Here is a 23,878-nt window from a genome sequence, read left to right on the forward strand (position 1 = left end):
CATAAAATACAAACCACCAAGATCTTTGAGAAATGCCAAAAATGCATTTGGAAGATGTCTATTTTTATGTGTTTTTTTTATCGCAATCTAACCAGCACGTATTTATAGTTCTAATAATTTAGTAATTCATTTTTAGCTTTTTGATGGATATTTATAAAAAAATAATAGTAGTCAAGGCTAGACTAATCTTGATTGCAAAAGGTGTAAGAAATCCTCGTTTTCTGCGATCCATAGTTAACATTCTTTAGTTCTTCACCTGCATTTGATGTGATTCATTTTTTAGGCAAATGCTGATTTGACGCAGCTGTAATGGGTTTGCATAGGTGGAAAGAGCATAACGATCGAAGATCAGAATCGGTTTATCCACCAGTTTGGTTGGGTTGGTAGTGGACTTAAATTTAGAATATTTGGGATTGAATTTTGAAGAGAATCGCAATGCAGATCCAAACATGCCCTACGTATGAATACGATGAAAACCTACCGAATAGGCAAATGATGATGATGTCGTCTTTTGCATCAACATCTCCTCCAACACCAGTCTACATTCAACATCCTATTTCCAAATTGGACACTCTAGCTGGCATTGCAATCAAGTATGGTGTTGAGGTATTCTTCTTCTCTTTCATGAAGAAACTGCATCGGTATGTGGCAAAAAGGCTGATGCATATTTCTATTGATTTTGGAAGCAACAAACTTATTATTGTACAAGTAAACTGAATTGATATAGGAACAAAATTCGTTAATATCAAAGGGATAGAAAAGTTCTATATTGTACCATATTGAGTTATATCAAATGGTTTTGAACTTTTTGTTATATGTATGTATTTCTCTGGTAAGTTGTAGATGAAGTTTTCTTGTCTGGAAAACTGTAGGTTGCGGACATAAGAAAGGTGAATGGACTTGTGACTGATATGCAGATGTTTGCTCTCAAGACCCTTCACATTCCACTTAATGGAAAGCACCCTCAGCCAAGTTCTACAGGGTGAGTTAAGTTTATTTATTGATTGACAAATATCAGTAAATACCACAAGTTAATATAAACCCTATTAGGTAGTATTGATTGATTTTAAAGTTATAAGAAGTATGCAAAAGTGTTTTGTTATTTTAATTATGGTGCATTTTAGCAAGAGTGTAACGTTGATATCTTATATAACTAATGTTATAATACGTCCTTTTGGGCAATTTGGATGATATCTTACTCCAGGTAAATGCTTACAGGTTACAAATATAAATTTCCTATTTCAATTAAATACAATATAGAATATTACTTCTAATGAACATTTAATTCAGTGATGAGCATAAACATTGTTATTCCTGCAGACAAGATGACACAGAGAATAGTCCAGCTGATAATACAAGCTACGAACTGTTTGAATCATTCCAGCCGCTGAGAAGGAAGTCCTCCGAGCATAAGCTCTCCTCAGTCCGGCGCTCTTTGCCAGGTCATTACGGAGCTAAACCCAAAATGAAGAAATGCGCATCTGAAATCTTTAGCATGGTAGAGTACGAAAAAAGGTCTCTTAAATATTCAGAAAATGGTTCGTTCTACAAAAACTCACCAATGTCCGGCAAAACTCTTGGTCACCATCGAAATGCTCTTAGTTTGGCCACTGATAGTCATGAGAGGTCTGATATTATGGCAGGTGTAGCACATAGGAAAAGTAACCTTGATAAAAGGAATGCTACACTTATCCGGAGGAATCATAAATCTGAAGTTAATCTTCAGCGTATTCCAGAGTTGCTCTTGAAGCAGGATAGTAGTAGCAATGGTGGGTTTTCTACAAGATCGGCTAATGGCCTAGCTCAGAGGCAGAAATCTTCTAGCCGATTATCGTTGTCATCTTATTCCAAACAGGTGGTTTAAGCACAGTGCTATTTAGTATAATGGAAGCAAATTATGAAACTCGTCATGCCAAAATCATCGGTTGGGCCAACCTCAATGTGCAGTTTAAAACCAGTTTTACATACCATTTTCAGCTGCGGCCATTGCAAAACTTATCTTTGATGGCTAGCAAAAGGATTACAACTGCATTTGATTAGTATATGTAGTTAGTGATCAAACCAGTTCTGTTGCCCTTTCTAAGGTTCTCAGACCTTTGGCTTTCACAGCAATGGGTTGAGGTAAAAAATGTTAGAGAAATATATTAATATTACATTTACTAATCTCTTAGAACATTTGCAATGGAAGTTTCTTATCAATGAAAACGTTATTTTAATCTAGGTTCTACAAATACGAGCTTCATAAAACTTAAAAAAAAATTATAAACAAGTCTCTTCAATTCTAATGATATCGTGTATGTAAGATTCACAGTAAAATAAAGCTTTATTAATAAGAAACTTCCTTTAAAATGCTCTAGCATGGCACAATTAATGTTATCTTAAAAATGGGTAAGCAGATAAGTTCAGGAAATTTTCCACCCGATTTGTTTTGCTTGTTCTACAAGCAGAAGATTACATAGTTGCAATAATCTTACGAAATCGTTCCGAAGCAGGATATAAATAAATGAACAAATCCGCAAGGGTTACTTTTTTTGGATTTTTATTTGATGCTTCTAACTTTTTTCGTTAGCTATGCTAAAACGTTAGAATTACCAAACAATAACGATTAAATATAAAAATTCTTCATGTTCATCAGTTTCTAGTGTATCAGCGTTAAGACAAAATTAAAATTAGTACACGCGATTAAACAATGTTTGGTAAATAGGAAGTAAATAATTTCTAAAATATGAAGTTAAATAGATATGACAAATCATTAGAAGAGTGAGTAAAATTGAATAAAAAAATTGCACCTTACCATAGTTTAAATGTAGATATTTTTACCGTAAATATTTTTTGATGAAGGTCCACAACTCTTCTTGTAATGGTTTCCTAGCTCCCAAATACAGGTTTTGCCCTCAAATTTGGGTTGCTTGAATCTTTTAAAACATTGCGGCTATGAAACATGCCTAAACACCCTCTTTTCTGTGCGGCGAATTTGAGACCGTCCCCTTAGACTTGCAACTTTCTGTAGACACTTTAAAAATAATGACCACATATTAACCTTACACGAAAGCTCACATGCAAATTTCGTATCATCATCCCCAAAATAAGACATGAAAAAAATATTAAACTAACTCAAACGAGAAGTGCACAATTTGCTACAACTTCAACATACCTAATATTAAATTTCAATAACGACAGATAGCTATTTAAATATATTAAGTAAAAACAATTTATTTATACAAAATTGGAATTGAATTCAATTTCGCTAATGAAAAGAATATTATGCATACACAATTCAATAAAACTTTTAAATAAGACAATTTATTACCTATACAGTATTTCAGTTTTACATAAATTTCTCTACCAAAGGCAAATGAAAAAAATGTACTCAGCATGAGCAATCGTGAAGCTAAGAAATCGATTGCAAACAAGTAAAATAAATAAATTGGCGAACAATGCTAAGATGACATTTGAGGAATAAAAGAGCAAGTTGAAGAATGATAAAAAAAAATGCCCCTAAAAGTAACAATACAATATTAGTATTTGTCGTACCAACAGCTCGAGAAGCCTAAAATGTGTAAACAAAATACACTTGATAACATAATGAAACAATATGCCTAGTTTAAAAGTAGTGTTCAAATTAGAAAGCAGCGATGGTCGCATATACCATGCACATTGTTTCACGAGAATTAGTTTTGGTTCATTTAAGACGCAAAAATCAAGTCCAATGTCATAAATCAAGTATAGCTTCTTCGAATGACAGAATTTAAGTACCTCATGTTTTCCAAAATTACTGACTGGTTTACTATCTAATTCGATAACCAAAATCTTTTTCTTCACAGGAAGTATACAAACTAAAGGATAGAACTACTCACAACCTAACAATCAGAAAGAACAAACCAGGGCGTTTTGTTCATAACTAGTGTGAGCCAAATAATCAATCAAACAAAGTCGGCAGAGTGAACAGACAATTAAAGTCAATATGGTGGACTGCAAATGGACCGATCATACGTTTCAAATGTGGCTGAGGCTGGGGCTGGGGCTGGGGCTGGGCTGGGACTGGAGGTGGGGCTGTGGCTGGGCTGGGTTGGGACAGGGGCTGGGGCTGGGACTGGGGCTGGGGCTGTTTAAGACACGAAGGTTTCAGGAATTTAGTATTATGTTAACCTTCTAAGGCTGCCATCTATTTGTTCATAACTAGTGTGAGCCAAATAATCAATCAAACAAAGTCGACAGAGTGAACAGACAATTAAAGTCAATGTGGTGGACTGCAAATTGACCGATCATACGTTTCAAATGTGGCTGGGCTGGGGCTGTGGCTGAGCTGGGGCTGGGCTGGGACTGGGGCTGGGACTGGGGCTGGTGCTGTTTAAGACACGAAGGTTTCAGGAATTTAGTATTATGTTGACCGTCTAAGGATGTGATCTATGTTATCTGTCTTAACCTACTTATCCGTCGAATCCTTATCAGAATTAAACCATTCCATATACGACATGCTACTTTCCAATCCTCAAGCAATCCTGAGTGATGTTGAAGAATTGTTTCTCAAAACATATTGAACATCTCTTCCAACCTTGCATTGGAAAAGCAAGAGACAAACATCGAGAAAATGTATAGCACACGACAAGATATCTATGACAACAAATTAAGCAGGTAAATAATTGTATATATAATCATATGGCGAAAACAGAAAGATGGAAATTCAATCCATCCATTAATCAGATAAAACTACGATCCTAATGACCAAACTTAATCATTCCAACTTCCTACTGTAAGAATTCAGAAAAATTTATCCAAATTGCAATGAGACATGCATGCATCACACACGACAGGAAAACAACCAAACAAAATGGTGTATAATATTCGTAAACTAGTCATTGAAAGAATAGAGTTCTTATAAAACATTCATAAGAACTATGTTTACAACTATGGGTCCCTAGCACAGTAATTGAAGTAAAGAAATAACTAAAGCATGGTCAGTTCTTAAATTCCACGACAGTATTACCTCAATTATCAGCAGTCTTTATGAGAAGTTTCACTGTAATCTTTGTTCAGTTATCACATTCAAAACATGAAAAAATGATCACCATCTTCTTTGGCATTAACAAAACCTGAAATCGCTGAGATATTCAGAATTCCTTTTCAGCAATAACAAAAGGTTACCACTTGACAGAACACATCATATACCAAAATATGAATTAAATAAAAGCAGCATCACGTGCCATCATCATTGAAACAAGGTACAATCAATGCAATGCTAACGCTAGGAATGACTTGATGAATTTAACTGAAAAAAACTGCGTGGAAAAAAATGTGTCTTAAAACACGGGGAGGATAATCGGTTTCCATAACTTCAAATTTTACACACTGATCCATTGTGTCGAAGTTTACAACAAAAATGGGGGAAACGAGTATTAGAACATGAAAAAGAGAGATATTAACAACAAACAAGCAAGCTGAATACATATTCAAGCTGACTTATGCTAACAATAACAAAAACACCATAATATCAAGACAAAGAGTCAAATGCTTGAGATTCTAAGGAACAGTAAAAGTAATTATAGAAATTACACAAACAAGGAGTCCGGCAGTATTTCATTCAAAATTTATAAAAAAATGTTCGTGCATTCTCTCATGTAAAAATAAATGCATAAATAGCTTATCATGCTGCAATCAAATATACTTTTAGAGTTACCCGTCTTTTTCTTCCTTCATAGTTTCAAAAAATCTTCAAGGGTAAATGCAATGGACATCACTTATTTGTTGCCCTTTCTCACAGAAGCAATTTAAAAAGTACAAATTCAAAAACTAGCCAATTGGCTAATCCATCTACTCACATAACCACGCAAAAAGGGAATGGAACTCAAGCAAAACTGCTCACAATTGAGAACTTTGAAGAACGGTTTCAGATTATTCACTTCTCTTATTCAGTATATCTTTCACATTCATTCTAATTCATGTATAACTTTAGTCACAAAAAATATCTATCAACATTCCTACTAAAGTCAACCTACGTTGGGCCACTTAAAATCCTGGAATTGTCACAGGTAGGTGTGTTTCACCAAAAATTACAAACAAACACAAGTCATGTCCAAAATCAATGTCCCTTTTATCATCAGCATTCCCATAATTTATAATTCCACTTCTAAAAAAACGAGAAAACGTATCAAGGAAGAAAAAAAAATAGATCAAGTAATAAGTTTTGCAAGTTCACGCACAAAACACAACAAAAACTAGATCATTCCCAAACAACCCTTGCACCAAAATACTCATATCAGAAATACCTCAAGTTCAACTATATATTCTATAAAACTGCAACATGCCCTTGGTATTAACTACGTGAACTTGCTAGACAGAAGACTCTTATGTGGTGTTTCAAATTTTTGAAAGGACTGGTCAAGAAGGAAGGCTTCACATTTAGGAGAATGAGTGAAAAACTCCTAATAAAACTTGCATAAGAATACCAATGATATAAATTACCCTCACTATAGAAGAAATATGAGGACAATCAGACGAAGATCGAAGGCCTTATATAAAGAACTAGTCTCTTTCCCTATCATTAAACTCCTGAATAAGTGAAAAGTCCAACACAGAAGGAAGAAAGAATATAATAAAATGATTTAGATTGGTGAATCAAGACAGAATAAAAATTATATTTGCACGTCTGCTTTGATAGAACTTTCCACCTGCCTATACATGCTTGTGACTTTCTTAGTGATAATAACATTGTTGTGTTTTTAACTAAACACATTAAATAACTTAGTAATACAAAATAACAAGTTAGATAATATTAAGGTTAAAGTACGCCAAAAGGATGAATAAACATTGCGCAAAGATAGTATATCTAAAAGTAATAACAGAAAGAAAGTTGTCAATATAAGAGAATTCCAACCTTGCAGTTTGATCAAAATAAATGTTCAAAATTCGAATACGATCACTTGATTGAAAGAGTTTTAAAATTGATCGCAACTTAACTCTTTGATCAAAAACTATTGTTGAAAATATTGCATACAAAGATGACCGTTTATGCCAGAGCCTGAAGCATTTTTTATTCAAACTGACAATGGCAGTTAGTAGTAGGCAAACTAATCTATCAGCATCAGTGAAAGATCTAAATGAAACTTGTGGAAGGCTCTGGTATCTTCGAAATGGGGTAGCCTCCCCATTTAGGAAGCTACAAAACAAAAATAAAAATAAAAACTAAACAGTGCCAATTTAAGTCTATAAAAAGAAGGATAACAACTGTCAAAATCAATAGACAACATCTCACGTTATACTATTTATGCTTAGATGTAAACTCGATTGAGAATTATGGGAGAGAATAAATGAATAAATCATACAAAATTTACATATAAACAATCCTTGAAACAAAAAGGAAAACTGTCATCATATGTGATCTGGCTGAGAAAATGAATGCAGCTAAAAGTAGGCACAAATTTTATTAATGTGACATGACCAATAGAAAACAAACATTAAATCTGTCACACAGACTTTGAAAGTATAAATTCATCTGTACAGCTAGATATGATTTCACAGGTTAAATAAGTTTTTAGTATCTCCAAAATTAACACGTTTTCTATATCCACATTTAATAAATATCTTAATTTAATTCTAACAGTTATTATGTAAGTTTTGAATTAACAGCTGTTAACTTGCTAAGTTTTACATTATCACATACCAATGTATATGCAAATATCTAATTAATATTATTGCATGTCAATCCCATTAATTCAATAGTAATAAAATTACTGTCAGGATCAACTTTAAAGATACCAAAAATTCATTTAACCCTAATTTCATCTCATGAAAATGGTCTTCAACTGAAGAAAAAACACAGATATTTAACAATCCTCACCCCAAACATAATTATAAACACAATAAATCTGTAAAACGATCACTACTCAATTGATAAAACCAATAGGTATAAAAAATAAAAGGCCAGAAATTCAAAAGTAAAAACACTACTGATTATTCAGATTGAACTATACACACGGTTAAGATTTCAGGTGTGAGTCTCTCATTGCCTTGAGTTGAAGGTGGTATTTCGGTCTCTTATATGATTTGCTAGACTTATTGGTGCCAAATCTCCTCGACATTTCTACTTATAAGAACCCCACACATACATTTATTTCACAGAAATCCACAATCAGAGGGGAAATAAAGCTTGCTCAATATTTTCTGAACACAAGTTTCTAAAGGTTGAAGAGATTATATTAGCTGGTACTTCCTCTGAATTTGAATATAAACAAAAATATGGTCATGTTTGGTGGACTTAAATATAAACTAATTTAAATCACCTTAACCCTATTTAATACTACTTTTTAAAAAAATACCCTTACATAACACTACACCATCCCTAATAAATATAATCGAGAGTAGTGGAAATCGAAGGTAGACTCGAGACATAACTTAAAAAGTAAACTTTAAACCTAAGTCAACCTTAGAAAATCATCTTGTAAGACTTACAATCAGTTATATACTATAATTTAGTCATGTATCTAACATACCCTGCATGCTGCGAACTAGATATCTTTGTGTGTAGGACAAAATATGCATGGATGATCCCCAGATAATGAGTGACATGATAGACCCAACAAATTAAGTCATGATAAGTTATGATATCATCTTAAAAGGTATATTTCAAGTCCGACTCATCCTTACAAAACTAATTTTCAAAATGAAATTTGCATCCACTTACATACTATAATAACTAATAGGCATTTAGTCATGAAATATGATATTACTTATCAAGAAAGTGCAATGGAATATGGGAAAATAAATTGAAGCCAGAAAAGACAAGCCTCTTTCAATATTGAAATAAAAATAACATTCATTTATTGGAGTTAAAATTGAGTACTTGAAACAGATTTCTATATAGATATAATGTAATAATTACAAGAGATGAGAAACAGATAAACTAACCAAGTGAAAAACATGGGCTAAACTTGGAAGTAAATGTTCCTGGGATACATTGTCAGGAAAAATTACAATATACACAATCCTGTCAAAAGCCTCCTCAAGTTTTCAAAATTTCTTCATGGGTAAGTTGTATGTACTACACAGGCGAATCTAACTTTGTGGCACAATTTAACCTTTCATGTTGATCCACCAGCAACACCACTGAAAGATAAAGAGCAGTAACAATCAACAAGGCAATATTGAGATACATTTCTTTGTTGAATAAAAATAGATATACAATTAAACTTTTTCCTATAAGAAATCCATTCCATATACAAGAGGTTAAATAGTCAAAGCTCACTCTCCCAATGTATAAAGAATTAACATAAATTTGGGTTTTGGAAAGTCCCGTGAAAGAGTTTCCTGATAATAATGAACTCAGTCACTATCCACCAATTATGCAAATGAAGGAGAAACTTTTAATTATGAAATCAATTATTTAAATGTCAGACTACAGAAGTCCATAATTTTTTTTTCAGAAAATAAATTGTTCATGGGGAATTATTCCTGATGTTTCTAGGAGGGAGAAATAAATTTTCATGGGGAAATAAATTTTCAGAAAATACATTGTCAGCCACAATAGAAGGGAAATAACTAGAGGTCATTACCTCTTTTTATTGAAGAAATTACTCAGAGGAGGGAGAAATAAAAGAAAAACTAGGAGAATAAGCTAACTTAAAAAAGTTCTCATTTTCCTCCAGTAACATACACACAATTTTCAAACTGTTCAAATACAGAAACACTCAGAATAATTTACCAAAGATGAACAAACTGAAAAATATATTTAAGGGAGGGCCAATATTTCCGACAGCCAAGACTACCCAACATCACAACTTCAAGTGGCACTTCAAGAAGCACGGGAGTTCATTTAACAATAAATAATCCTAACCTTCCTAAGTATGACATAAAGAAACTATTGTATTTCCATTTTTATTCAACATTTATTTATTTTTTTCAATATTTGGGTACAAGCACACATTTCAATGAGACACGGAAGCCAAAGTTCATTGAACAATCACCTATTACAGCTACACAGTTAAACCATTATTGCAGAAAGAAATCCTCCCAAACACAAAAAAGTTTACCTAAAACTAATAAGAAGACTCCATTCAACTTCAAGTGGGTCTCCAACAATTAACAGAAGGAATGTCCGGCCTACAAGGCATCATCTGAGGTACAACGTGTCCTGAAAAGGGAAAAATGTATTTTAAATTTAGTTTAATAAGTATAAATTCAAAAGAAGTGCGTTAGAAGAGTCAATCAAAACCATGGAATTAAAATAGAAATTTAAGATTCGGTTTAACTAAAATAATATTAAATCATGCACCCAAGATTGTATGACGAAAACTAGCATATCACATCTAACTAGATAGATAGATATTAAAAATCACCTGAGATTGGAGCAACAGGTAGGTTGCTTGAAATTGGCCGCTGAAAACCTACAGTGGTTACTGGTGTCCTTTCAAATGGTGGCTGAAAATGACCTTCATCACCATAATCAAAAACAACTTTTACAAACAACATTTAGATTGCTTGTACAAACACCACAAAAATACAAATAACAATAGTTGAACTAAAATGTGATAGGAACCAAACAATTTGATTGATAGATGGGAAATATATGTATTAACGAAGCAGTCTATGCAAGTTGATACTGATTAGCAACAAAAAAACAAACAGAAAAATTACAAAGGAAAATGCATAACAGAAATGATACGAACAACTCCTCCCTCAAACCAGCAGGCTTGCCCAATCTTTTCCTAATATTTTTTGCTCCCTTCCCTATCTCCCTCCACCCTATTTACAACCAACTCCATTATTCTCCAAATTTTACCATATCTCTCTCCCCCTATCTTTCAATGACACCTGTCCTCATTCTGTTACTTCTGTCTCTTTTCTCACCAGAATTGTCCATCTCTAGTGGTGGTGCCCTCCCTTTTTTCATACACTACGAAACCTTCATCAAAATCATTGGGCTTATGGCAGCCCTTCTCCTCTTACACACCTTAGTTATGGGCCTATTACTTTCACTTGTATGAACAATAAAAACGTGACCAAAAACATACCGACCTCTATAAGCTGTGAACAAACTTGAATGTATACAAATAAGAAAAAGCCTACAATAAACCATATTTGTATTTAAGACAGACATTTAGACTGAGCCAAGTAGATCATACCTTCTTGCCCATAGGGTGGACCAGGACATGATGGATTTCTCCCTCTCCATACACTATGTTGATTGTTTGTTTTATATTCACTCGATGGCATTCGCCATTGCTCATCAGCAACAAATTGTCTCCTGCCATCAGGAAGAGATGGTAGAGGGAAGGGAGGATGGAATGAATGTGGAAGATGTTGCTGAACTGTAGGATTTGAATATGGGTACGGATTTGGTGGATTTTGGGGTGGGGCAGGATGTGTGTGCCTTTGTGCATATGGGGGATTGCCCTGCTGAAATTGATGGTTAGGTTGAGGAACTTGAGCATTTAGATACATATCATTTTGTCCGTACTCTAATTGCCTTGAAGGGTTAAAACCAGAAGGTTCCTGGGAGCTGCAACCTGCTGTTGGAGCATAAGCAGGAGGCTGTGGAAATATTTCATTCTTGACAGCTGCATTATTGTGACCTCCAGGAAACGAATTCCCAGCCATTGGAACTATTTGGTTACCCTGCACACATGACAGCATTTATCAAAATCAACAATCCAAAATAAATTCATGACAACCAAGTGATACCAAAAGAAAAACAGTCTTACATTATTAGTGCCACTAAAGTCATGAGGTACACTCTGCTGATACCCCAACTGTGGGGATGACTGATGTGATGACTGAGATGGCATTAATGGTTGGGACAGAAGTGGCCGAGCTGGTCCCGACGATTGAGGCACCAAGGACACTGGAGGGGCTGATGGTGGTAAAGGAGGAGGTGGGGGTTGCAACATTGGAGGTGGTGGGGGTGGGGGAGGAGATGGTGATAATGGAGGAGGAGGGGGCGGTGGTGATGAAGGCAAAGGTGGGGGTGGAGGAGGTGAATCAAGTGGCAAAGGAGGAGAACCCTCAGGAGTAGCTGACATTTCGTTTGAAATGCTTGGAGTCAGCTCCAAATTGCTATCTGACACCTGAAGTTGCAAATCAATTTCATCAGAACTGTTAAAAAATGTTGGCTTTTCATCCTTGGGATGACCTGAAACATCTTCCATTTCCAGCTCACGATCCACATCCTTTAAGATACAATGGCGCTTGTCATTTGGGGTAACAGTAGAGGTTTCTGATTCTCCAAGGGCATGGGTGGGATCTGCTGGAGATGCATCAAATGTATCCTTACACAATTTGATTGGTATATCATCTTCATATTCGTCTTCATCTTCTTCAAATGCATGTGAGGATAAAAAGCCAGGCAGCTGAAATGTTGCATTACTGATACACAATATCCAGGAATATAACATGAATCAGAAATAGAATTACTATTCAAAGCAAACAGAATGGTAAACAAGAAACAAATAAACAGTACAGCTTTATCTAGTTAATAAATATTCCAGCAAACTAAAATCCACAAATGCAAGCCTTGAACAAATTTAGAAAACAATACTTAGTATTTCCATTTCGTATGATGCCAATCCCTGGCCCATCTACATTACATCTCGTAATGAATAATAACCAACGACAAAAAGAAAATTTTTATGTATCATCGCACCATTAACTAGTATTAATGTCTATTCATTAGTTTCTCCTATTCATGTTTTGAATTTTGTTTAAGAGCATTGTTATCAAACTCTAGTGTTAACTCAAAGAGGTACGAGTTTACATTCCCACACACGTTGCTTGAGTTGAATCGTAAGCAAACTCGATTTTGGAGCAGAATTTATGGGATCATTGTGAACTTGGTAATCTAGGCCGAATTTTGTAATTAAAAATTGAAACTAGGAAGATATTTAAGGAATATCTGAGAGTGGAACTGAGAGCAATCCAAGTGCAATCCTCATTTATTAAAAGTAGAAAGAAAAAAAACTCCAGGAAAATGGTCGGATATTGGATGGAAGAATGGGATACTAATGACCATGGTAGAAAAGTGGAATGTAATTATTGTTCAAAGATTGAGAGTGGAAGAATATTTAGATTCAAGCATCATCTTGATAGAAATTAAGGGGCACTTTGAGCCTTGTGCTTCTGTTTCAGAGTGGTTAATGGAAATGCTGCAAATTTCAAGGCAACAGATCTGTTGATGCAAAAAAATGAGCATTTGTATTGAACCGTAGGTGCTTCCCATTGCAATGGTTTGATCTTTAAAGATTTAAAAAGCATTTAAAGGTCCATCAAGTTACTATCAAGAAGAAAAGAAGGATCACCACCAACATATCTGGCAAAACAATGTTAATTAGCATGTTGATGAAGTTCACAAAAAAGAAAGAGACTTGATAAGACCAAATATTATCACAGCTTATTTGATTCTAGTTTGTCTTCATAAATTGAAAGCAACATTGTTAACCATATTTAGCTTTGAAAAGAGAAAAAACAAGCTGGTTGGAACTTTACAAGAGGAGAGAACAGTTGAAAACATTGTATTAGATAGTCAATTTCAGAAGAATGTAACCACATGCCTCAAAGTTGAAGCCCCTCTTATGGTGGTCTTAAGATTGGAGGATTCAAATAAAACACAACTTTTCGTATATGTGGAGATGGATTGTGCAAAAGACAAGATTAAGTTCAATTTTAATAATATTAAGGAAAGGTAAAAATTCTAAGCCCTCTCTCTTTCAAAACCTAATTACTTATTTGTGAAATTATTTATAGTATAGCATAATTGGTGTTAAATTTCATTATGAAGCTGCTTGGAAAATCATTGACGAAAGATGGGGATAATCAACTACCCAGGCCTATGCATGCCACTACCTATTACCTAGGCCCCTACATCCACTGTGCACCAACTTTTAGACCAGATAAAGAGGGGTTGTATATATGAATTAGAAGATTGGTTAAAGATGTTGTGAAAAAAAAAATAAAACTAATTTTCAACTTATTACCTCTTCCATTTGATGATTATGTGTCCAATGATGAATGGATAACTAAAGAGGAAGATGATGTTGTTGAGATTGATGAGGCTCAAGGTGAATATGGTGGTAGAAATGTTGACTTAGATGGAGCAACAAGATATCCAACTTTAGATGCACTTGATCTTCATAATCTAACTTTTGATGAAAAATGTCGATGCACAATTTTCTTCTCGAGAAGCATTTCATAGTGATGAAGATGATGGAGATTATGACGTCATTAGACAATTGGACATAGAAACTTGACATTTGTCCATTTTTTTTTAATTATTTAATTGCCAACACTCAATTTATGCTTTGCAATATTTGTATGAACTTATTTGTTCAGTACACTTTGAACTTATATAGTAATCATTCAGTGCTTAATGCAGTTATTTTACTATTGTGGAATTTTTTTTCAACTATTTTTGTTTAATTATACTAATAAACTATTGAGTTAGTGTGTATGTTATTATAGAAACTAATTTTTTTTCATATGAAGTACACCCTTACAAGTTTACAAATAGAGTTTACATAGCTCCCTCAAGTTTACATAAACTCTCAAGTTTGATAACCTTGTTCAAGGGTACCAATAGAGTGTCAGGTGATTACAGGAAGCTTGATGACACTAGAATACACACAGAAAAATGTTGCCACCACAATGTGATCAGCGTTTTGCAAGATGAGTACCTTTTTGTATACCTAAGTTTTATAACATTGCAGATGCTTAATTAGTTCCTATATGATCAGTGCTTAAAGTAAAACCAGTTCTTAGGATAATATGGTAATATCCTAAAATTATACTAGATCGGTAGTTTTAATTGTTCTTTCACTCTATCCTAATAACTCGTAAGTTTCTTAACCAGGACTTAAATGTGCAAAACTCTGATCAAACAATGCATTACTTTAACTAAAAAAATTGACACAGTTCTTTTTTAGCATTTTCTGTATTTTTAAGTTTACTAACTCTTATTACAACCTATCTTGTTCATCATTGCACCTACCATGAAGCACATTCGGGATTCAGTAACTATAAAAGTAACCTCCGTGGTTGATTATGCTGCCTTATTTAATTATTCAGACTTTATGCTCTATCCTTGATTCTAGTAAGGATGAAGGAAATAATTGTACAATATACATGATGAACACAAATCTAATATAAGCACCAAGTCTTAAAAATTGACAAAACAAGTTCCATACCTTCCATACTCATCAACAAGCATGCCTTCCATTTCTCTAATAGGGTCATCCACAGCTCGTTCTGCCCGAGATGGACGTCTAAGAGAAAAGCTAACTGTAATATCATCATTTGAAATTCCAATATCATCCACATAACTACGAAGAACTGATTCAGGAAAAATTTTCCTCTCAAGCCACAGCTTCAAAACCTGCAATCCACCCAAAAACAAATTAAAACAAAGTTGACATCCACCAAACTTCCGTCACCTTGAAAAGTAAAACATAATCCAATTTAGACAAATCCAATTTCATCAAACATAGACTGCAGCCAGAGTCAAGTAACTTCAAGCTGGATTTTGAGAAAGCTTCTGATTGAATAAGTGTAACCTAGATAATGTCATTAATAGAACATAATTGCCAAACATGGCGATGTTAGGCTGAGAGGTTGAATTTGCATTATGGAAAGTCATCCAAGATATCTTGAGTCATGAATGAAACGAGAACCACTATCTCAATTTGTACATTCCGTTATTGGATAATATCTTAACATCCCCCTAGTTCTACTGTTTCGCTTTTGTCATTAAATATTAACTATGGGAAAAGGAGCTGACCTTGAGACACTGACGACGATTTTCACGGGCACTAGCTCCAGGGGGAGCAGCAGCACCAAGAAGACGTGGCAATGCTGCCTGAACAGTGGGAATGTAGGATGCTCCTGCAATGCCTAAAATTTCCTCTACAATTAGGGAAATCAATGCCATGAAAAGAATACTACCGAAACTAACATATTTTGGTATGAGAGCACAGGGAGGAAAACAGTGATAACAATTGCTAATAGTATTCTATTCTAATATCTTCAGTAATCACCCACCTTTTTGATTATGTGAGCACTGGGTGATAGAATCAACAAGAAAAAACAAATCCACTTTGCGATGAAAACTAGTTTCATTTTCCAGCTTTCGTATGAGAAGTTCAACAACCTGAACAAAAAGGACTAGGAAGTAAGTCAACAACAGTTACATTAACAGAACTGCCAAAATCAGTAGCCAAAAAATGACATTTAGGAAAAGCATTCACATTCCAATCAATGATCAACTAAATATAAATGAAACAAAAAAGATACAAGTCTTATCTTCTATGGATCCTTGATGTTCTTACTAAGGATTTTCTATATGACAAAAATTACTTATCACAATCATGTAAGCAAGAAAATTAAATAAAAAGCACAAAAGTAAACTAATAGTGCTTAAACTAAAATTTAGACCATATTAAGAGCAGACTGACAAATAAATAATGTTCCAAGGCCTTTATTATCAATAAACTTATGGCTTAGCCTCACACACTTATCCACAGGTTGTGATTTCCTTGCCATCAAACTGACAATGTATTAGGGATAACAATCTTCACACTTCCAACATAATTCAAAATAAAAACTTGCCAACAACCAAATCAAAGTATTCTCATTAAACTAAATATTAAGACACTTTTCTGCAGCAATTCCATTTTCTGTAATGGTTCATAAAGCTAGGAAACAATTTGGATGAAAGCAACTGTCTAATTCACAACTCTTAAACTATAAATAATACAATGAAGCGTACCTCGTTAGCAATGCCATACTTGGCACAGTCAATGGCAAGTCGAGTTGCACGACCAATACTTTCCTTGGTCCTTGACAATGTTTCAATCATTCCTTCAAATGCATCCCGAGCAACAGCAGCCTCAGTACCACCACTCAGTGAGCCACCTGGACCCCTTTGCCCTGAATCAACTCTTCTATCCTCAATTTCATCAGCATCAAGTTGATTATGAGAAGCAGAAGGATGTTCTTTAGCTGGTGGAGAAGCCAACGATGTGTGCTCATAAACTCCTTGCATGTCTGCATGCAGAAAATTGCTCGAGACAGACAGAAATGGCTGAACTGTAGACGGGCTAGGAGTTCCCCCCTGAACACTGGGAAAGCCAGAGGGAGGAAACTGTGAATGAGCCTGTTTCCTTTTCGCCAGGGCAGCAGCAATAAGATGCTTCATAGTACCTTTCCCTTCTGTGCTTACCTCCAATCTTTAATAAAATGTAGAAACAAGAGGGAGAAGGATCAGTGAATAGTAAAAAACAAACAAAAAAAAAACAAAGTATGTTTACCTATCAACATGTAGAGCATCAGTATCCTTAAAACCAATTGTTGAAACAGGAACTTCAACTGCCTGAGGCAATATCTCAGGTGTACTTTTAGAAATTTCCGCCGACAATGAAGGCTTCTTTTTATGTGTAGCAACTTGATTCTGAGAAGAGCTCAGGTTATGTGAATACTTTGAAAGCCCATGATCAACCCTCTTATGAGTAGTACCATTATTGGAAACTTTAAGTGACAGCTTTGAAGCTTTAATCCGCTCAGCACTTGACTTACTTGCAGGTACCAATTGAGGTGATTTTAGTGGGGAGGTAGAGCTCAATTTTGCTGCATTGGAGGGAAGCTGCTTCAAATCTAAATTTTCAGGACTATGAGGAATATGCACAGGAATAACTTCGTCATGTTTCTCTCTATCTTTCTCTTTTAGAGGCTGCTTGGTTGACAAACTGTCATTATATAATTGAGATGATGGCTCTTTCAAATGGGTATCCTCACGCTCACTAGAACTTCCTTGAGCAAGCGGAACAACATCTGACTTCTCTGAGTGTGCATTGTTGCTCTTCTTGGCATCAGAAACAGAAGATGATTTAACATTTTTTCCAGCTCCTCCATGAACAGGAGTTTTAGGTTCGTCATCATCATCATCAAAAAGACAAACAGCTCTACGTTTCCTCTCTACTTGTTTTATCATAACATTACTTGTATCACCTTTCAGTCTGAGATAATTCCTTTCTTTCTTTTCCTCAGATGCAATGACTGAAGAATCAGGCGTAACTTTTTGAACCTGGATATGATGTCTAGTCGCTGCTAGCAGCTCATGGACAGAATCATCAGAAACTGCACCACTAATTTTACCCCTTGATGACAAGCTTTTTTCTGTTTTCAAATTTGGTGTAGACTTCTTCAATTCTGACTTTTTAAATAGTCTCTCTTCAATAACTGTAGAACCAGGTGAAGCTCTTTTCAGAACTTTTGAAGGATATCCCAAAGTTGAATCATCTTTGGTATCCATGCGCTTCAACTTCTTGGTAGCATGTAAAGATTCATTTGCCCCTAATGTATAGGTTGAATGAAGTTGCATCTTCTTCCGCAAACTAGAACTTTTACCATCGGCATCCTTGGAATCAACCGAGAACTCAGGCAACTCATTTTTTACCTCAAGACTTGTTTTGACTTTTATCATACTGCTATCTTTTTCCCCGGCATTATCATTGTTGTCTGATTTAAAAGTATCTGGAGAATCCAATTTAACATCAAATGCATTTTTCCTTTTCTTCCCAGCTTTCATTGTTTCTCTGGACCTAGAAAGGTCACCACGATCAGTACAATTTTCCACCTTAAAAATTCCAGTAGATGATCCACCATTTCTATCTCTATCACCTGCAGCTTCACTTCTCTTTCGGGAACCATTGACAAGCTTTCTTGGCTTGGTCCCATTTGCTAAACCACCGTGTCTGTTATCATTTTGCCCAAAATCATTAACATTACTTGCAACTTTAAGACTTGATTTGTTACCATTCTTCTTTGGCTCTGAACCCATGGATAATTTACTTTTGATCACTGGTGATGAGACAGAAGAACTTTCGTTTGGATGGTCAGATACAGAATGTTCTTCATCTTGGCTGTCATTTTGCCCTACTCTAGGTGTACAGTGCTCAAGATTAGAACCAATATTCTCCATATCTACGTTATCTTGTTCTGCATTTGATAACATAGTGTCAATTGCATCCTTAAGGTTAACTACTACCCCATCATTAGAAGGAGCCTCTGAACCAATGCGAGAATCGTCAGTGTCATCTGTCAAACCACTAGCCTTCTGTTTCTGCATCTCATCAAATGCTGCACATATTTCCTTCACAGCTTGGGCAAAGTACTTAGTCTTGCCTTGAAGACGAGCTGACAGCTTATTTTTAGCCTCACTGGTAAATGCCTGAATATCTGCTGGGGCAACAAAAGCACTGCGAAGGAAAATAACATAACGTAAGTACAATTGTAAGAAAATAAAACGCAGAACATTCAACATTTAATATAATAAAAAGAATTAACATGAAGGAACAAAACACAAGTTTTATTTTTATTAATTTGGGGACTGAATGGAAACAAAATAATAAAATTATAGTACAACATTAATCTTCAAAATCTTGTTACCATTTACTTCAGATAAAAATTAGTCAAGACACTACCAGAGAGGACAAAAGAACGTCAAGACAATATACATGAGCTTAAAAGAGTTGTTTAAGCCCTTTACCATGAAGGATACAGTCTCAAAAGATTCATCAAACACTGAAAAGTTTCTCAAGCCACTTGTCCATCATCAACATGTTTTCTATAAGGCCATTGATGATCAAGAATTAATATTTTCATTGATCTTGAAAGGTCTAAATACTATGTAGAAGTTAAAAGGTCATAGCTATAACCACAAAATCAAGCTTTTGATTGAAAACTCAAGCAGCATGTTCCACTATAAATCAAACTAAATCGCCAAATTTGATTCTCTCATCTCTTAAGACTCTGACCCTCTAATTCATTGGGTACATGACTCCTCCTTTCTCCTTTTCCCTTTGGATACACTCAAGGACCATGGTATTGACAGAGTCTAGATAGGATCGAACCCCTCCATCCCTTAAAAACCACAGATGGTTTAACTAATTTACACAATCAAAATCTCAAAATTTGCCAAATAAACTCTAAAATCATTTTTGTAACAGTCAAATCATCTCTGCAACCCCAACTGCATGAATTATGACAGAATATAAAACTTTTATACAACGTCATCTTCAATCACATCGGAAGTTACAGTCTTTCTCTTAAGGCACATAATCTTAGAAATATATGTTACAGATATAAAAATTTAAAGTAATCCCTAATCCTCCACCTAATAGCTTAAGCTTTTACCAAATTATAGCCTCTAGTCCAAGACTAAATAACTAGAAATAACATAGCACATACTCACCACTCCCATTTTTTCAGCAAAGTAAATGATATGCATTGTCCATTCTGTAAACCAAAAGAACCTTGTCAAGGAGGGTGCATTAAAGGTGTAAAACTTTCTTTGGGCTTAACCTAATAGCTTAATATTTTAGATATGTTAGTCCTCCATTGATTGCAAAGCCAATTATACACTAAAAGTAATTAATGAGAATAAATATTTACATTACCAATTAGACACCAGACATCATCAATCTCATAATGAAACCACCATAACTGTTATGGTAACCACCATCACTTCCACTGTTGTTACCAAAACTTTTGTCATCATCATTATTGCTATCATTGTTATCACCACTCCATCTCTATTGCACAACTACCACTACATTGGCATCACCATCATCTCGTTATTAGCAAAATCACTTCTATCTTTGTCATTGTCACCATCATCTCGTTATTACCATTGTCATCACAACCACTACAACAGTTGTCATCTGCCTGTTACTACCACCTTTTTATTATTGTTGACGTCAATGTCACTATCATTGTCACAACCATCATCATCACCACTGTTGCCACTACCACAACCTACCATCATCTGATCCTTATCATGGTGTGCACCAAACACCAGGTAGTATGTTTATCTTACTTTTATCCAATCACGTTTCTATCTTAGCCGTGTAACCTATCATATCCTGACCACCAAACAAGCTCTTAAAGCTCAAAATACTGACATATAGTGTGACAGCAAGTGATAGGGTGTTTCTTCCATAATTCTGCATGTCACCTCTATCACTTTTTTCTCATCCAAACTACGCTACAATCTTGACAAATTAAGGGTCTTCCTCTTTACTAGTTCACATAATAGTTCCTCTTTTAATAGCAAAGTTATTAAAGCCATTGCGGTAGAACTTAACACCATTTATGAGACCACTTGGCAACCTGTGCATTCACATCTTTTAACTGCATACAAGTTACAAGAGAAATCAAGTGAAAGAGGCTTACATTTCTTTTGTACCAAAGAATTGAACAAAATATTTCTTTGGATCAGGGATTTTCTCCCAATCCTCAGGCCTGCTTATCTGAAAAAAATACAACAAGATTAGCATCATCCTCGGTGCTATCCAATAATAACCATAAGCTGAAAACCTTATAACAAGCAGAAAGGAACTACGTAAAATGGGGGGCAGATCAAATTTACCAAAACAACTTACAGCATTCAGCTAGAATAATCTATGCACTAAAAGCAAAGTAGATCATATCTTAGAATTTGGATTTCTACCTAACTCACTCTAAAAAGGGTACTCCTTACGCACTATTTTAGTCATACTATTACTAGTCGGGTTGAATTCTCCAACACACCCGCTCGCAACGTCCGATAACCGATTAGCTTGTGCAGTAGGTTCAATAACAACCATATCCCTCCGATACCATCTAGAATTTGGTTTTAGACCTAACTCAATCCTAAACACTTGCTGAGCAACGAAGCTTATTCCTACTTACTCTGTCCCTATATGACTAGGTAGGATCTTTAACACATCACATTAACAAAGTAAAACTCCTCATCAGAGCAATTCCACAAAATTAAAAGAAAATAGGACTTGAAAGTCATACTGAACCATTGAAAACCTTAGCAAAATAAGCTAAGAGTGCCGTCACTGATAATCAGCAGCCAAATAGACACACATGAGCTATGCAGAGCAAAACAAAAGAAATAACGATGATAGTTCTGAAGAAAGAAAAGGAGTTGACGGAAGAGAGTGAGACCTTAGCAGGCCAAGCGGGGAAGCCCTTGACCTTAGCAAGCACAAGATCGCCCAAACTCAAGTGGCCATTTGCCTTCGCTTTGTTTGCTCCGCGTCGACGCCCGGGAGCCATGACGGCTCGTGGACGCTACACAGAGTGCACGCAATTGAAAAAAGACGTCCTGGAAGAAGGAAAGGAACGAAAGATCAGAAAACCCTAGAGATATCCCGCGGAAGCGCCGCGGGGATCTTGCGCAGGTTTCAGCGGCGGCGGAGCGCAAACAATCGGGAGAGGAAGGAGGAGAATCTGAGAGTGAAGGAGTTGCAGGGATTGCGATTCGAGGCGGTCGCAGGGAGAAGGAAGAGGAAGAGAGAGAATAGTAGATTTTGTTGTTTTTGCAAGAATGGCTTTCCGCACAATGAGTATGGGACCTAATGGGAATTTTCTGATCTTTTTCTTTTTTGGTTTTGCCACTGCCCACTATGTTTGCTTGTTCTTTAGATCATATAGCATACATCACTTCAAAATCCTTTATATTTTCTATAAATACTGTTTATATTTTTTCACTCTAGATAATCTCTAATTAAAATGAGAATATGTAACAAAAAAAAATTATTGTGCTAATAATAGTTGTGATAAAGATTAATCAATCTTACATAAATTCATTAAAATTATCAAATTGTGTGTTTTGTTTTAAACATTTACTTAAATTATCAAAATTTATGTTTTATTTTGAACATTTAATTTAAGTTTGTATTTAAAGCTCATATCAATACCACAACTTAAATTTAAATATTGTTTAAATTTCAAGAACTCTATGTTAATTATTCCTACACTATATTTTGATGGAAAGGTTAAAATAGTTTGATACACAAATAAAAAGTAACAAACATATCATCTATAGTCATTTGTGATTTTTTATATATAATAGAACATCCTAAGTAACAAAAATGATACATTTAAAAAGTGTATACTCAAAATTTAAGAGTCAGTTACAATTTTTAGAAAAACTATTATGCCAAAGACCAGTCTCTGAAGTTATTTCTATTAACTACACTGTTTTGGTATTAATAAAAAAAATATTTAAAACAATAAAATTAGAAGTTAAAATGTATTTAAAAAAATTACTAAGAATATACCTTGTGTGTGTGTTTTTTCACTTGTTCCAGGAAAATGTTTGATTTTCACGCAGGTTATAGGTGTACTAAAAAGAAAACTAAAAGTGATTATCGATTTAATGATGGAAATTAGGAACAATGCCTATAGAATAATAATGAATTATTTTAAAATTCAATCTAAGTAATAAAAAAATCAATTCAAAACAATTATATTAATAAGTTAAAATAAGATGTTTTTCTTAAATTATTCATAAAATGTTATTCATGAATTTAATTTTCAAAATCATATTAAAACTAGAGAGTTTATGTAGTCCATAAATATTCAGTTAGCTTACTAAATTACAAATATATGTAAACTTTATTGTTCATATTTTGTCTATTATTATATGGATATCAAGTTATTTTAAAAGTAGTTTAAAATAATTATTATACACTTATTTTTTTATAAAGTTTATTGTTTGTCCATCTATTGCGTGAAAATATTAGTTTAGAAAAAGTTTGTATTTATATTTAAATTGTACAGATATTTTTTAAGATATATAAGTTTTAAATGGACAAAAAATAGAAAGTTTACAGAGAGATTATAGGTTATTTTTTATTTCATTACAAATTTCATTTGTTTAAATTCTCTTTTAAGATTAAGATTAAAAGATCTTATTGAGATTAAAGTATTTTGATATTAAGATTTAAAGGATAAGTCGAATATTATATTCTCAGTGGAGTACTAGGAAAAACTCATTAAATTATAAGGTCAAATAAGTGGTTTAGTTTCTATTCAAAATTCTTTTTTCTTTTTCTTATACATGTATATA

General features: G+C 34.4%; 2 protein-coding genes across 10 annotated transcripts; one reads left to right on the plus strand and one right to left on the minus strand.

Moving 5' to 3' along the window:
• Positions 1-1,865, plus strand: LOC124837710 (uncharacterized). The gene is made up of 3 exons (XM_088109045.1): positions 1-606; positions 873-982; positions 1,321-1,865. Exons 1-3 carry the CDS (start codon positions 436-438, stop codon positions 1,862-1,864), a joined length of 825 nt encoding a protein of 274 aa, XP_087965171.1. The 5' UTR covers positions 1-435; the 3' UTR covers position 1,865.
• A 34-nt stretch (positions 1,866-1,899) lies between these two features.
• HUA2 (Tudor/PWWP/MBT domain-containing protein) lies at positions 1,900-22,421 on the minus strand. Of its 9 annotated transcripts, XR_015784892.1 has the most exons (15): positions 21,970-22,421; positions 21,208-21,284; positions 17,286-19,232; positions 16,745-17,204; positions 16,018-16,126; positions 15,758-15,870; positions 15,168-15,355; positions 11,697-12,357; positions 11,118-11,610; positions 10,332-10,424; positions 10,026-10,126; positions 8,905-9,102; positions 4,988-5,093; positions 2,821-3,013; positions 1,900-2,026 (listed from the first exon to the last, which is right to left on the minus strand). XR_015784892.1 is itself a non-coding variant. In XM_088109044.1 (12 exons), exons 1-11 carry the CDS (start codon positions 22,078-22,080, stop codon positions 10,056-10,058), a joined length of 4,323 nt encoding a protein of 1,440 aa, XP_087965170.1. In that variant the 5' UTR covers positions 22,081-22,421; the 3' UTR covers positions 8,795-9,102; positions 10,026-10,055. The 9 variants fall into 9 exon arrangements, 1 of the variants encoding a protein (XP_087965170.1); XR_015784893.1 differs by lacking the exon at positions 1,900-2,026 and having other exon boundaries at positions 2,748-3,004; XR_015784890.1 differs by lacking the exon at positions 1,900-2,026 and having other exon boundaries at positions 2,748-3,013.
• Positions 22,422-23,878: the final 1,457 nt, after the last annotated feature.

The sequence above is a fragment of the Vigna umbellata genome, chromosome 3 (genome assembly GCF_029865625.1).
Source record: "Vigna umbellata cultivar VRB3 chromosome 3, Vumbellata_1.0, whole genome shotgun sequence".
Taxonomy (NCBI): Eukaryota; Viridiplantae; Streptophyta; class Magnoliopsida; order Fabales; family Fabaceae; genus Vigna; species Vigna umbellata.

Bases quoted from the DNA above. Each gene is read 5' to 3' on its own strand.
- LOC124837710 (XM_088109045.1), top strand. From the start codon at position 436: ATGCAGATCCAAACATGCCCTACGTATGAATACGATGAAAACCTACCG. The intron at 607-872 runs GTATTCTTCTTC...GGAAAACTGTAG, and splicing joins CAATCAAGTATGGTGTTGAG to GTTGCGGACATAAGAAAGGT. The intron at 983-1,320 runs GTGAGTTAAGTT...TTATTCCTGCAG, and splicing joins CCTCAGCCAAGTTCTACAGG to ACAAGATGACACAGAGAATA.
- HUA2 (XM_088109044.1), bottom strand. From the start codon at position 22,080: ATGGCTCCCGGGCGTCGACGCGGAGCAAACAAAGCGAAGGCAAATGGC. The intron at 16,127-16,744 runs GTACGCTTCATT...CTTTTTGTTCAG, and splicing joins AGTATGGCATTGCTAACGAG to GTTGTTGAACTTCTCATACG. The intron at 10,127-10,331 runs GTGATTTTTAAT...TTCCCTTTTCAG, and splicing joins ACCTGTTGCTCCAATCTCAG to GACACGTTGTACCTCAGATG.